The sequence below is a fragment of the Eptatretus burgeri genome, chromosome 2 (genome assembly GCF_056783735.1).
Source record: "Eptatretus burgeri isolate ZD-2024b chromosome 2, Ebu_testis_v1, whole genome shotgun sequence".
Lineage (NCBI taxonomy): Eukaryota > Metazoa > Chordata > Myxini > Myxiniformes > Myxinidae > Eptatretus > Eptatretus burgeri.
The window spans coordinates 154,703,817-154,718,331 of record NC_140962.1 but is presented as its reverse complement, the minus strand read 5'-3'; the positions used below and the strand labels follow the sequence as shown (position 1 = coordinate 154,718,331).

At 44.2% G+C, this 14,515-nt stretch overlaps 1 protein-coding gene and 1 long non-coding RNA gene across 4 annotated transcripts in view; one reads left to right on the top strand and one right to left on the bottom strand.

Annotated features, from left to right (window-relative positions):
• Positions 1–14,515, top strand: part of LOC147033632 (uncharacterized) — a 73,562-nt gene that overhangs the window by 20,563 nt on the left and 38,484 nt on the right. The window lies entirely within an intron of this gene.
• LOC147033633 (NACHT, LRR and PYD domains-containing protein 12-like) overlaps positions 1–14,515 on the bottom strand; it is a 60,687-nt gene that overhangs the window by 9,160 nt on the left and 37,012 nt on the right. For 2 of the 3 annotated variants that reach the window (XM_085871687.1, XM_085871686.1), the window contains exons 12-15: positions 12,041–12,118; positions 4,990–5,073; positions 1,519–1,599; positions 1,109–1,192 (exon numbers count right to left, since the gene is read on the bottom strand). In XM_085871687.1, coding sequence (XP_085727813.1) covers positions 1,109–1,192; positions 1,519–1,599; positions 4,990–5,073; positions 12,041–12,118 — 327 coding nt within the window. The remainder of the gene's footprint in view (positions 1–1,108; positions 1,193–1,518; positions 1,600–4,989; positions 5,074–12,040; positions 12,119–14,515) is intronic. The other variant, XM_085871689.1, reaches the window with a different exon arrangement.

Here is a 14,515-nt window from a genome sequence, read left to right as displayed (position 1 = left end):
TCGTCGAGCCGCAGCCTTTTAATAGGCTACGCCACGTGATCGTCGGCGATACGCTGCTGTGTGCTATGCATAAGTTAGACTATCGTTGGGCATAGGTTGTGAATGCCGACAACACGCTAAGCATTCGTTGGTATAAGTTATCTATATTCTATATGTTATCAAAACGTTCTGTGTACGTTACTAATACGTTATGCGTACATCCAACTCGTTATGAATACGCCAAAAACTGGAAAAAAAAAAACATCAATAGTTCAGCATACGCCAGTGTTTTACATACATTTTGATACGTTGCCATACTCTGGCTAAAACGTCAAGGTGTGACAGCGGCTTTACATGCATTACTTCGTTTTCTTTGCATGGGTTGTAATCAAAATATATCTTTGTTTCTACAAAAGATAACTATGATAAAAAGGTAATTTAATGAGAACTCGAACCTCTCCACATCAAGTCTGACGAGATACATTGAAAACGGCAATTAAAATTAATTTTTGTGTAGAAACGCCAATGTTTGTCCTATTTTCTCACCTTTTGCTGAAACTGAAACTTGAACCATCCCAACGACGATGAAAAATGAAATCTGAATGGAGTTTATATTGCAGGCCTTAATTTCACTTAAAAAAGCATTTTTGTCAAAAAACGCAAATTTTCTTTCTTTTATTTTTATTTTTTTGTTTGCAACCAAGTCTTGAACCATGTCAACGACCATGAAAAACGAAATCAGATATCGAATTAGCATTAATATAAAACTACAAAGGTGTAAGAAAGTGTGAGCCTTACAAAATAGGCGAAATGGAGTGACCAAAAAGGTGGTGACGTGATTTTGAAGTGCCTCCCTGAATTAGGAAGCTCCTCGCCAAATGGACAGACAGACGGAGATTATTATATCGATATGGGGCGATTTCTCATTCCCTCTTAATTTACCCCAATGATCCTCAATTCAGGGTAGGCTGTGCCTTCCATTCCCCCTTCTGAGCACAAACAAATCACAAGGTTAAACCAAAGGTGTATCCTGGAGATTAAGTTTCACCTGGAGAATATCAGGTACATAATTAGTGATTATGACATCAATATGTTTTTATTTCCCAAAACAAATCCTTTTCCAACTCACCAGAGGGTTCGTAACTTTGTTTGTGATTTCAGACCTTCCATCAAACCCTCCATGCCTTCATCACCAATGGGATTTCCACTCAAACTGATGGCAAAGGAGGGAAAGAGAAAAACCCTGAGGTTATCATTCTATTTAACAACATTGAGAACCTTGGGAATATTTTCACCATTTCAATAGTTATGTTTGTAAATCACATCAACGCCATATAATTATGGGATTATAACCCAGTCCCTCTGCATAAATAATTATATTAATATATGAGCACAGGAAGTGTTGGATTTGTTTCCATGAAATCTCCAAACTAATTGTATGAAAATGGAGTTTATTTATATTCCCTGCAATGGAAATTCACAAATACAAGATCTAGTTAAAGAGAGGAACAAAAACCTCAATAACAGTTCAGAACTCACTCAAGACTCTCCAAGTTGATGATGTTCTTGAGGTCCCTCAGGACAGGCCCAGACTTGGTGCTCAGGTCGCATTTATTTAACCTGCGAAGAGATAAAACAACTCCAAGGAGTGAAACAAAGAACCATCAGTAAAAAAGTTGTAGATAAATGAATTACATTAGAAGGTTCCTTGATCCATCCAGGTTAAGAGGTAATAAAATAACCTGAAAATTAAACGTTGGAGGTCACATGACCGGTAAGAGTACACACTACCTTTCCATGAGACATCATTTCCTGGATCATGGAAACAGAAGTTTGTACTAAAGAGGAATAAGTAAAACATGTCAGCGAACAAATGACTTACATCAACAGCTAGGGAGAGAGGGATAAAGGGATTAGGGGATGGGGCTATTCCTGAGCGAGTTTATTTGAAAATGTTGTAACTTTGTACCAAATGATGCATTTTGAACAGGTTGAGTTCCCCAAGTGAACCTATTTTTTGTAGTTTAAATTCACATTCGTCCAGTTTCGTCATCGACTAGCTATGCCAATCCATTGCTTTGCTGATGGGTTTCATCATAAAGAGAGAACATGTGGAATTCAAAAATATATTGCAGGTCTATCTGTGAGTCTTAATGAGGATGTAAGATGAAGTGAAACAGACAAAAAAAAAGGATGTTATATAACACGTAGTTGTTGTTGCTGCTGTCGTCGTGGTTGTGGATGTTGTTGTTTCAGCTTCTTTTGCTTCAAGAAGTATTATGATATATAATTTTGGCTTTGCCTTCCGTGGCCATCAACGCTAAGATTTCAAATCGGATTCGTGACATTTGGTTGTCAGGAGCTTGGGATTTGATCCCTTATTGCAAGGTAGTCTGTGAAAGTTGAATTCAATATTCTCATCTGCTGTGGGTTCGTGGACCAATCGAGAGGACTAAAAGCTGATATTCCTGCACTCTGCCGACAGCTCCTCTATCCCTGTGCCTAACTGTGTGGACCTCAAACATCTGAGGTCTCCACTCTAACGTGACAGATCTCTCAACACAGGCTGCTGCTGCTAAACTGGATATTACCTATTTAACATAATCTTGGCTCCCACAGGACATCCCTGACTCCTTTGTGTCGCTCCCTGGCTATTGTCTCCTCAAATTTGATTGGCCTAAACCACACCATGGCAACGGAGTTGCATTTTACATCAGTAACTCAATTTCTCACTCTCGGTGTTCTGATATTATACCGCTCGGTCCCTAGGAGTATGTTTCACTGTAAATACCCCTCCGTTCTCACATCTTGTTTGTCTGTGTTGTACCACCTTCCAAACAGTAATGACTCCATCTACATCGCTCTCTCAGACAGCATTGACCAAGTTATAACCACTCATCCCAACTCTCTCTTGATCGCCATTGTCACCATGCCAATTGGCTAGGTATTGGTACCTCTCTCACCAGCCATGGCACTTCGCAAAGGACTTCTGTGACTCCATGGGACCGACTCAATCTGTGAATTTTCCAACCTAGAATTCTCCCAATGGCAAATGCTCCATTCTGGACTTGGTGATGACTAACTTCCCTGCAAATGCCTCCTGCTCTTCCTCTGCACCAATTTGTTCATCTGATTATGTGGATGTGAGAGCCAACCGCTGGCTATTTTTAGAGAACTGCCTCAGCACTGGCAAGTGTGGCAGTTTACTTAGGCAAACTGGCAGGGCCTGCAAGCAGGCATCTCACTTCAGAACTGGTTTCCTATATCTACCGCCCCTGATATCAACTCAGCCTGGGAATTCTTCCATAGAAACCTACTCTCTCTTATGCACAGATCCATACCATTTCATCCTCAGTTTACCCACCCTTCTTCACACATCTGGTATGCTAATCCTATAGTGAGGCACTTATCTTGAAACATCTTACATTCTCCTCCTGGAAGGCAAATCCGACTGAAGAAAACCACAGATGTGTGTTCACTCCTCGGAGAGTCAGAACACAACATCTGTCCAACCTTGAAAATGAACTTTGAAACTGGTCACCCTCCTGTAAAAGCTGCTGGTGGCTTCTTAAGTCTGTTTTTGGTGTATGCTCCCCTTCCATCCCTTCTCTCTCTTCAAATAGCACCACAGCTGACACCACTCATGAAAAAGCCAAATTCCTCAATTCTGTGTTTGCTTCCGAAGCTTGCAACCCCAACCCCTTGTTCTGTACCCACCCAATACAGTCACACCCAAATATGCTCCTGGACTTCGTGTCTTTTGCACCTGAGAAGATGGAGTTTCTGGCAATCCTCAATTCTGATTGTTTCACCGGACTGGACGGCATTAGCTCGCATGTCCTACAAATGTTTTCGCTTTTAAAATATTTTTCTCCGCAACTGCTTGTCTGATTGATGCGAACTTTAAACATAGGAGGGACACCCCATGGAGAATATTTTGTTGCTAACTCGGATGTTATAGGTCACATGGTATGGCAGCCATATTGGATTGAAGTAAAAAAAAAAGATTTGGACATCAATTTCTCCAAAAACCGCTGAAAGAAAAACATTGAAAGTTGGTAAACGTCATTAACTCCCCATGGGGAATATAGAGTGATAACGATGACATCATTGATGAAGTAGTATTCCAGCCATAATTGGTTGAGTTGAAATCTTTATCTGAAAAATCTCAAACTTCATATACATATGTGATAAATGATCCGATGTGGGTGAAGAATTAAATTTATGACGTTCATGTAACCTATGCCAAGAAACTACGTTACGAAATAGTGTGCACGGATGATACGGGTATATGGGCCATAATAGCAGTGGGCCATAATAGTAGCGTGTCTAGTTACCAACATGCGAGACGAGACTATGCACTCTACGAGTGCCATTCTAGTTGTCAGAAGAAATTGAGCAAGGGCAAGAACTCCTCAAGAGAGTCAAAACAAGCACCACTAAGGTAGGGCTAACAATTAATGCTAATAAAACTAAATTGATGGCATTCAACCAGCTGAGAAAGGTCTCAATCATATCAAACGATGGGATAAAACTTGAGACAGTCAACGACTTCAAGTACCGTGGTTCCAGCATTAACACAACTGCTCAGATTATCAAAAAAAAGGAAAGCTGTCGCATGGAGAGCTTGCAACAAACTTTCAAGAACAACAAACTTTCATAAACCGTCTTTCACATTCACATAAACTTATGTTCACATTCACTGACGTCATAAACCGTCATTAAGTACAAGAGAGTGAAACGATGAATGTTCAGAATGATTTATGGGAAGCAGTTTCACCTTCAGATTAATCATTCCTCTTCCCTATTTATTCAACCCAATGATCCCCGACACAGGAATGGCTGTGCCTTCCATTCCCATCTCTGAGCACAAGCAAAGCACAAAGTTCAACGAAACTACTCAGGCTTCATACTAGAGGTCACTGTTCACCTGGAGAACTTAACTTCCACAATTAGGGATTATGACGTCAATATGTTAAATTTCCCAAAACAAATCCCTTTCTCACTCACCTGAGTTTCCTTAACTTTGGCTGGGACATCAGACCTTCCATCAAACCCTCCAGGCCCTCGTCACTGATGGGATTCCAACTCAAACTTAATGGTAAAAAAAGGGAAAGGGAAAAACCCTGAGGTTTTCATTCTATTAACAACAAGGAGAACTTTGGTAGTACTTTCACCATTTCAATAGTTATGTTTATAAATCACATCAACACCATAGAATTATGGGATGACAACCTAGTCCCTTGCCAGAAATAATTATCAACTCTGCCGCCGAAGCTAGACAGAGTTTATGCAACACCTCTGTCTGTCAGTCTGTTTGTTTGAATCTCTGTCTTTGAGCAGGATCATTCAAAACTTTATGGACAGATTTTGACAACACGTGGTGGACACGATGCATGTGTGCCAAGGAAGAATTGAGTATATTTTGGTGAAGACCCAGATATGGATATGAGAATTTATTCTTTTTAACCCTTAGAACCCAAGCCACCAGTTTAACAGCTGCTATTAAACCCTCCATTTTCCCAAGTGGCTGAATTTTTCTTTAGAGAGCCCAGGGTGGGGGATCCGAAAGTCCGAGGAGCTCAGGGTTCAAAGCGTTCAAGTCAAGTCAGGTCAGGTATGGGAGCATGGGCCGGAGCAGCGGGTCACCGCACCCACTTTCTGCCGGTACTCCAAGGGCCTCCGTCTAGCCATCCCCATGGCAGATGCCAGGCCCATCCCCAGCTCCTTGAGATGTTGATCAATCTGCTGCAATCACGAAGCACGTGGTCGGCACATTGGCCTCCTCCAATCATGACGCTCCCTCGCTGAGAGAATCTGGTGAGCAGGATCAGCGTCAGGAAAATGAGCCACGTGTCCAGACAGTCGCAGCTGATGCTCACAGACTATGCAGGTTACAAATCTCATTTGAGTCTTTCTCAGCAACCGCTCGTTGGACACAAAGTCTGACCAGTGATAGCCAAAGATTCTTCGAAGAGACCTGGTACCAAAGGAATTAAGTCTCCATCTCAGATCCCTGGTCAGAGTCTAAGTCTCACATCCATTCAGCAACACTGGAAGCACCAAGGACCTGAAGACTCGGATTTCATCCTCCCGCACAGGTACCGGCAGCGCCACACCCCATGATCCAGCGAATCCATGACTCCGCAGGCCCGACCCAGCAATCTGTTGACCTCTGGCTCACAGCCAGCAGAGACATGAATATCACTGCCAAGGTAGGTGAATCTCTCGGTGACCTCAACATCCTCGCCACAAACAAGGAGAGACAGGATAGAAGCATTCAAGATGTCATTGAAAGCCTGGATCTTAGTTTTGACACGGGAAACCCGTAATCCCAGCAGCTCCGACTCATCATTCAGCACCACGAAGGCCCCCAAAATGATATCCAGTCTCCGCAAAGATGACTGCATCATCTGCGAAATCAAGGTCAGAGATCTTGACATTTCCAAACGATGCACCACAACTTGATCTCTCCAACATCCTCCCCATAATCCAGTCCATACAAGTGCTGAAAAGTGTGGGGGCCAGCACACACCTTTGAACTCCAGTATCAACTGGAAATAAGTCAAAGATGGTATCACCACATCTCACAGCACTCTTCATACCAGAGTATAGTTCAGACATCACATTGATCAGTTTTGGTGACACCCCATGGATTAAGAATCTTCCAGAGGGTATCGTGATTCATTGAATCTAATGCTTTACAGAGATGAATGTAGGCTGCAAGCAGCCCCTGCCAAAGAGCAAGGATACGGGTTGACCTCTTTGGTGTAAAGCCTGACTGCTCTGGACGCTGGTGCTCAAGCAGATGGTGGCGAACCCTGTCAAGAATTATCCGAGCAAAGACCTTGCCTGGCCCTGAGAGTAGTGTTACCCCTTGGATGTTGTTGCAGTCGTGGTGATCACCCTTCCCTTTCCAGAGAGGGACAACAAGGCTCCTTTTCCAGTCAGTGGGGATGATGCCTGTCTTTCAGACAGAGCACAGAACTGCATGCAACGACACAAGTACAGCATTTCCACCAGCCTTGAGAAGTTCAGCATGGATGCCACAAATCCCAGGAGCTTTACCCCATTTCAACCAGTTCAATGCAGTCTGTGTTTCCAAAAGCAATAGGGATAGTATCACCCCTGACATCCAACTCGACAGCTGTTGGATCAACCTGGTACAGCTGTTTAAAGTAACCGGCTTTGCGGGCCTTCACTTCGGCCTCCTCTGTCAAGAGCCCACCACCCTCTGCTCTAACTGCAGTACACCGAGGGATGGGCTTGGAGGAACGCAATCTGCAAATTCCCTTGTAAGCAGGACGAGAATCGCTTCACCATTCAGCTCCCTGAACAGCTCAGCTCTGCCTTTCAGCCTGGCCCCACGACTCTGGTCAATGGTATCCAGTGTCCTTTGAGAGACAAAATTCTTCTTCACCCTACGGTGAGTTGTCACCGGCAACATCAAGGACGGTGGTCTTGAAGGCACTCCACAACTCTTCAGGATCTCCCAAAGCACCCAGACCCTCCAAATCTCTACTCAGCATGTTCGCAAGCTCCTCAGCTACCCTCTCATCTTTGAGCTTGCCAACATCCAGCCTTGGCTGGGATGGTACCATTCTCCTTGATTGAAGTTGCGACAACAAGCCTGTGATCAGTATTGAGGAAGTGAGCACTCCGGTAGACCCTGCAGTTCTGGATTATCCTGAAGGTGACCATCAACGAGGACATGGTCAATCTTATTTGCTGCACCACCAGCGTTGGAATACGAAGTCCCACGATGAACCTGTGGGTGCTGAAACCAGGAACCAGCCACCCTAAGTCCATGACTTATTGCAAAGTCAAGGAACTTAGTGCTATTCTGGTTCACAGTTCCAGACACATGAGGACCAACACATGTCTCATAACTCACCCAATAAATTCCAATTGATACATTGAAATCCCCCAAGACGAGAAGAGCATCTCGCCTGGGGCACTGATCAACCACAGACTTGAACGTGGCATAGAATGCATCCTTCACGGTGAGATCACTCGCCTCAGATGGAGCATAAACACAGACTAAAGAAATGACACCCAAGGAGTGACGAATCTTTCGTCTCACAATACGCTCATTGGCCGGTGTTACCTCAATTATCATTGGGGTCAGCTTATTAGACAGAGCTGCAGCAACTCCTTGGGAATGGTAACCATCAGAGTGACCAGACCAATAATAGGTGAAACCACCTGCCATGACCTCACCACAATCCGGTCTCCGAACCTCAGAGTACCACAATACCAATGTCCAAACGCTTGAACTCAGATGATAATAGAGACAGGTGATCATCCTCTCTCAGGGATAGGAAATTCCAGGCACCCACCCAAAGGCACCGCCTCAGATTAACCCAAGGAGACCACCGTCTGGTGGATGACACCTCAGCATCATCCCGACACACACTACCGCAATCTGACCCTGGAAGGTCACCCCGTGGTTTCCCTCCAATCACCAAAGAGTAGGGATCCCGAAGGCTTTGCCGCAATGCCGTCATCCGGTGAGCTGCCCTGTGAAGGGAAGCTGCACAGGAGGTACTCCGACGGAGTGGGTTTTCAGATTTATTTTTGCTTTTCATAAGTTTTGCAGGATGTAGTGTTTTACGGTGACCGAAGTGCAAATCCTGCCATCAACCTCCTAATAAGAAGTAACCCAACTGCAGGAGGAAGTCCGCAGATACAGTTGTGCACTAGATATGGATGTCTGTTGGCTCACAAGGAGCTCCTCTGCCCTTTGAGAGGTTTTGTTTGTAATCCTGCTGGGTGTCCATATCATACACCCTCCTCACCAATAAACCTGGTGGGGGAGACGGTTTAGTCGCCGACAACCCGACCATGGAACAGGTTAGTAGAGGTTTACATGTTTCCTGTGGCAAGTCTCAGATCTAATCTGACCTGACCTAACAATAAATCCGGCAACTATCAACGAGCACATGGTTAAAGTGATTTTTCACAATTGAAAGATATGGCCAAAAACGATACATCGCACAACATTTCAAGAAGTTAAGGATGAGTTATGACAAAACGTGGGGGATGAGTTGAGTAAGGGACAAGAACAAGCTGATTAGATTTTGCTTCTGGTCTGGATGCAGATGTGGCCTATCGGTGGGATTCAAACGTAAACCGTTCAGCCTGGCATAGGTATGCGCTCTACCACATGCCGTTCTCATGTCTACACTATAAGAGTGCCGTGTGTCTTTGTTTCCATTTTTCTCAGAGTTGCCTGTACGGATCTTCATCAAACTTTCAGGGGTTCATCAGTGAGTGAATGTCATAAAGAAAAAATTAGAAAATTTTGAAGAAAAAAAAAGTTTGATTTGTTTTGGATATTTTTTTTTTTTTTTATAATCTCTTGATAGTGCCGAAGCCTTTTTGATCAATTACAGTTATATTCAAATACACATACATAAAAATAAATATAAAACAATTACCAGACATTGAAATACAAATAAAACTCTTCCAGAAGTGATCGAAGTTGGTCGTACATCTTCTTCCTGAATGGCTATATATATATATATATACACACACACATATATATTGTTATGGCTGTGGAAATTTGCATTACACCATAAAGGGCCTGTAGGTGAGATATCTTGATAGGTGCATGTGTAGTTAGCCCTAACCCGTTGTCTCGAGGGAATTTATCTGATTCATCCGGGCTGCGACGCTTTGAGTCAGTCGTTTTTCTTTTTCTATCTTTTATTTAAAACACACAACATTTCAACAACCACGCCATCCCCATCACAGCGCCAACCACACTGCAACCACGCCACCTCCACCATCTACGCTACCACATCTTCACCACTCGCCATTCAACAGGCTCCGTGCGGTTACGATCTCCGCGGAGGGACAAACAAAAACCAACAAGGACGCTCAGTGGGCTTTTCCCGCCTGTTTCTTCCGTTGACTTCCCCGCGCTTGTAGTGGGAGGAGGAGCAATGCAGGTCAAAGGTCAGAGGTCCTGTGAAGGTGGGGGCTCTTTTTGGGGGAATAATTCCCTGGCTCCGAGCCAAAAAACTGACTCCCTCGGCCCCCGGACGGAGCGGGGTGGAGGGAAAGCGTGAGGGCACGCCCCCTTCGAGAAGCTTCTCCAAGAAGCTCGAAGGGAGGCGGGGCCGAAAACAGGGCGGGGCGGAAGGGCGAACTCCCGCGCGATAAAAGACGGACATGGGCGGGCGCAAAAAAGCTCCCTGAGAGCCTCCCAAAAGGCTCCCTCTCACGCTTCTTCTTCCTCTTCATCTTGGCTGGTGGTTCGGTTGGTTGGTCATCAGGAAGAGGTCCTGCGCCCATGCCTTGGTGAGCGGGCCCGTCACAAAGGCACGGACAGGAGACGCGGCAGCGCCCGTTGCGAGGTGAACCTGTGGGTCTGGATGCGGAGTGCCAGAGAGGGTTCGCCGGCCGTGAGAGAGGTCGGGGCCAGGCGCGACCACACTGACGGTCGCGGGAGAGGGACTCACCAGAGACAAAAGGGAAGTCGCGACTTTCTTTCTTTCTTTTCTTTGGGGTTTTGGTGTGAATGTCTGTGGGTGGCGCCAGTCTGGCTAAAGTAGAACTGTTTAAGTGTTGCCAGGTGTACGCGTATTCGGGTGTAGCTCTGCATCGTTGCTTTTATTGTTCTGGTTACTATATGTGCATTTTGATTGTGTATTGCTGTAAATACGTGCCTTACGTGCTTGTCTGTGTGTGCGTGTGAATAAAATGCTTGCTTGTTGAACTGTGTCCGCTCTGCTTCGTATCTTTTCCTCTTTTATTGACCCTCCATCCTGCTTCACGTAAAGGGTTCGTAGTGGGCTTAATACGCCCGGTAATTAATCGGAACCGTCGAGGCCGACGATAACACCACTCGGTTATCGCTGTAGCACGGAACGGACCGCTTAAGCGGATCGTGTCCGGAGTCGGCCTGTGGCGTGGTACGATCGCCCGGTCAACCATCCGCGCAGGTACTTAGGTAGATCGAATTTGGCGAGCAACACTATCCTGCGCGGGTGGGCAATTGGCGCGGTCGTGGTGGGGTAAAACCCCCACCCGTGACTAGCTCCCGGCGTTGTTCCGAGAGGGTCATGACTGAATTGTCCATCCGGTGGGCGACGTGGTTGCGATTCGAGTGACGTGGCTGTCCGCACGCCAGCAGGCGCGAATTCGCAACAATATATACTGTATATATATATATATATATATATATATATATATATATATATATATATATATATATATATATATATATATACATATATATATACATACAGATATACCGGGGACAAATTTAACACAGAAACATCAATGATACATTCACGAGCATCCATTCGACGAATAACATCAAAGTCAACTTCTAAGGTAACACTTTTACAATCTGCCTCTTAGCCGATGTTCTACAGGGTGTTTACAAAGTCCCGTTACCAGCTACGCAGAACCTCAGAAATTAATATAATGAACACACAAGAGGTATAAATGTAAATCAAGAATACACAAGACTTTTATAGTCATAAAAACAAAATAGTAACGTAAACTTGAACAATATATATATATATATATATATATATATATATATATATATATATATATATATATATATATATATATATATATATTGTAACGTTAACATGTACAGTACGTTTCTCTGTGTGAAGTTGATTTTGCAATGTCTTGGTTTTAGGTCTAATGGGTCTAATGGCAGTTGCAATTCCACAAGGTTTCTGCAAATCTCATGGGATTGTGAGTTGGACAGGTGACCATGACGAGCCATGTAAAAAAAAAAATCTCTCTGTCGTGCCTATAAGACATTTTAGCAATGTAAAAGGTAATAGTAAATGATCCACGACCCCGCTCCTTCATGGGTGTAGGGAAGTGTTTTAGGCCCCCACACAAAAAAAATCGACCGTGCAATGCTGGGTACCCATTAGTTCCTATGAGATCCACAGATTTATTTCCCTTAAATCTCAGACTAATTGTATTAAAAATGGAGTTTATTTATGAAGCTTGTGATGGGAATTCATAAAAATTTGATAAGTGAATGAGAAGATGAACAAAAACTCAATAACAGTACAGGACTCACTCAAGACCCTTCAGTTTGATGTTCTTCAGGTCCCTCAGGATAGGCCCAGAATTGGTGCTCAGGTTGCATCTCCCTAACCTATGAAGAGATAACTCCAAGAAGTGAAACAAAGAACCATCAGTAGAACGTTGTAGATAAACAAGTTATATTAGAAGGTTATTAGTTCCAAGTTAAGAGATAATAAAATAACCTGAAAATGAACAGGTTGGAGGTCACATGTCCAATAATTGTACAAACTCAACTTCCATGAGACATCACCCCAGGGGGTGCTCAATTGAAATAAAATGTTCCATTTTGAACACGAATCAGAACATGAATCGGAAAATGAACTTGTAGTTTCGCAGTACTTGGACAAAATATGACGGCATTTTACGTCATCACGACCAATCAAATTTGCCGCTTGGAGACCCCACCAATGTCCTCGTTTCTCAAGACTGGGGTAAGGTGTTCGGTGAACTCACTGGTTTGTAAACGTTGAAAGTTTGTCCCAAATGGCACATTCCGAGCAAGTTTAGCTCCTTTGATTGAATCTTAATTTTGTCGTTTAAAGTCTCGTTCGTGCAGTTTCATCATCAATTATCAATCTCTTCTGTCTTAAAAATGTATTTATATCTGGTGAGGGTAAAAAGGAGACAACACTGTTCATGTATTAACTCTGCTCAGTGGTTAAAATAATGATATCAATAATAATTTTATTATCATTATCTTTTACACATTAAACACACTTTTAGTTTCTCAGGAAGTAATTTCCAAGAACAGATAAAGAGATTTGAATGATATTGTTCTGTCTCTCTGTCTCTCTCTCTGTGTGTCTCTCTCTGTCTCTCTCTGTCTCTCTCTGTCTCTCTCTGTCTCTCTCTCTCTCTGTCTCTCTCTCTGTGTGTCTCTCTCTGTCTCTCTCTGTCTCTCTCTGTCTCTCTCTGTCTCTCTCTGTCTCTCTCTGTCTCTCTCTGTCTCTCTCTCTGTGTGTCTCTCTCTGTCTCTCTCTGTCTCTCTCTCTGTGTCTCTCTCTGTCTCTCTCTGTCTCGCTCTGTCTTGCTCTGTCTCTCTCTGTCTCTCTCTGTCTCTCTCTGTCTCTCTCTGTCTCTCTCTGTCTCTCTCTGTCTCTCTCTCTCTCTCTCTCTCTCTCTCTGTCTCTCTCTGTCTCTCTGTCTCTGTCTCTGTCTCTGTCTCTGTCTCTGTCTCTCTGTCTCTCTGTCTCTGTCTCTCTGTCTCTCTCTCTCTCTCTCTCTCTCTCTCTCTCTCTCTGTCTCTCTCTCTCTCTCTCTCTCTCTCTCTCTCTCTCTCTCTCTCTCTCTGGTCCATAGCCTATGGGGCGGGTCCATAACGGCACTTGTGGAAAATGCCACGCCATTCTGAGAGAACTTTCAACAAAGCCGCCGCCCCTCCTTTCACGCTTGCAAGGCCACGGCGGAAGCCCACGCTCCCTCCCCCGTGCGCAAGCAGCCACTTGTACAGTTCCACACTGAACCATGCTTGCGAGAAACGCTGTCCCACAGGCCACGAACATGTTGTGCCATGAACAGGCTTCTGAGAATGCACATAGTCCCATACAGTGAAGGCAATCCGATCGGCCCGATGGACCAACGACCACAGATGGATCGAACATGCCCTATTAAGCAATGTGCGAAGGGTGGGAACATGGAGAAGGACTCCGTCAGACTGAGGGATGACCGATCAGCCACGGGGCCCATGGTAAGACCGATGGGGTGAAGGAGGGATTGATGAAAGGATGTTTGATGAAACAGAGATAATTGGTGGATTGAGAAAGGCATGGGGGTGGGGAATGGATCGATAGTGTGGAGGAGGAATGATTGAAAGTAACAGAGGGATTGAACAGTCCAATGGTGTGAAGGAAGAAACATTGAAAGTAGCATTAGAAAAAAGGGGAAACAGTACACTGGAAAAAAATACAGCCGAGCTAACACAAGCCCACACCGAACAGCCCTTTGACAAGAGACCGAGGACGATGGATACAAAGACTAATGAAATAACTGATCCTCGGGTCACCTATGTGTCCAAGTCTGCTCTCCCCATGGGGTAAGTCTTCAAAACCACAACAATATCTACACCACCCTTACAAACTTCGACAAAAAAAATATCTGATGTTTATTAAATAATGTCAAAAATTAAAATAAATCAAAAATTAGAAACTTAAGAATAATTAATAAATAATTTTTAAACTTAACCCTTTGAACCCTGAGCTCATTGGACTTTCGGCTCCCACACACTGGGCTCCCTGGAGAAAAATCCGGCCGCTCGGGTATATGGAGGTTTGTATAGCATTTAGTAAACCGGCTGCTCGGGTATATGGAGGTTTGTATAGCATTTGGTAAACCGGCCACTCAGGTATATGGAGGTTTGAATAGCGTCTGGTAAACCGGCCACTCAGATATATGGAGGTTTGAATGGAAGCTGGTCAACTGGCTGCTCATGTGTAAGGAAGTTTGAACCGGCTGGTAAAACGGCTTCAAG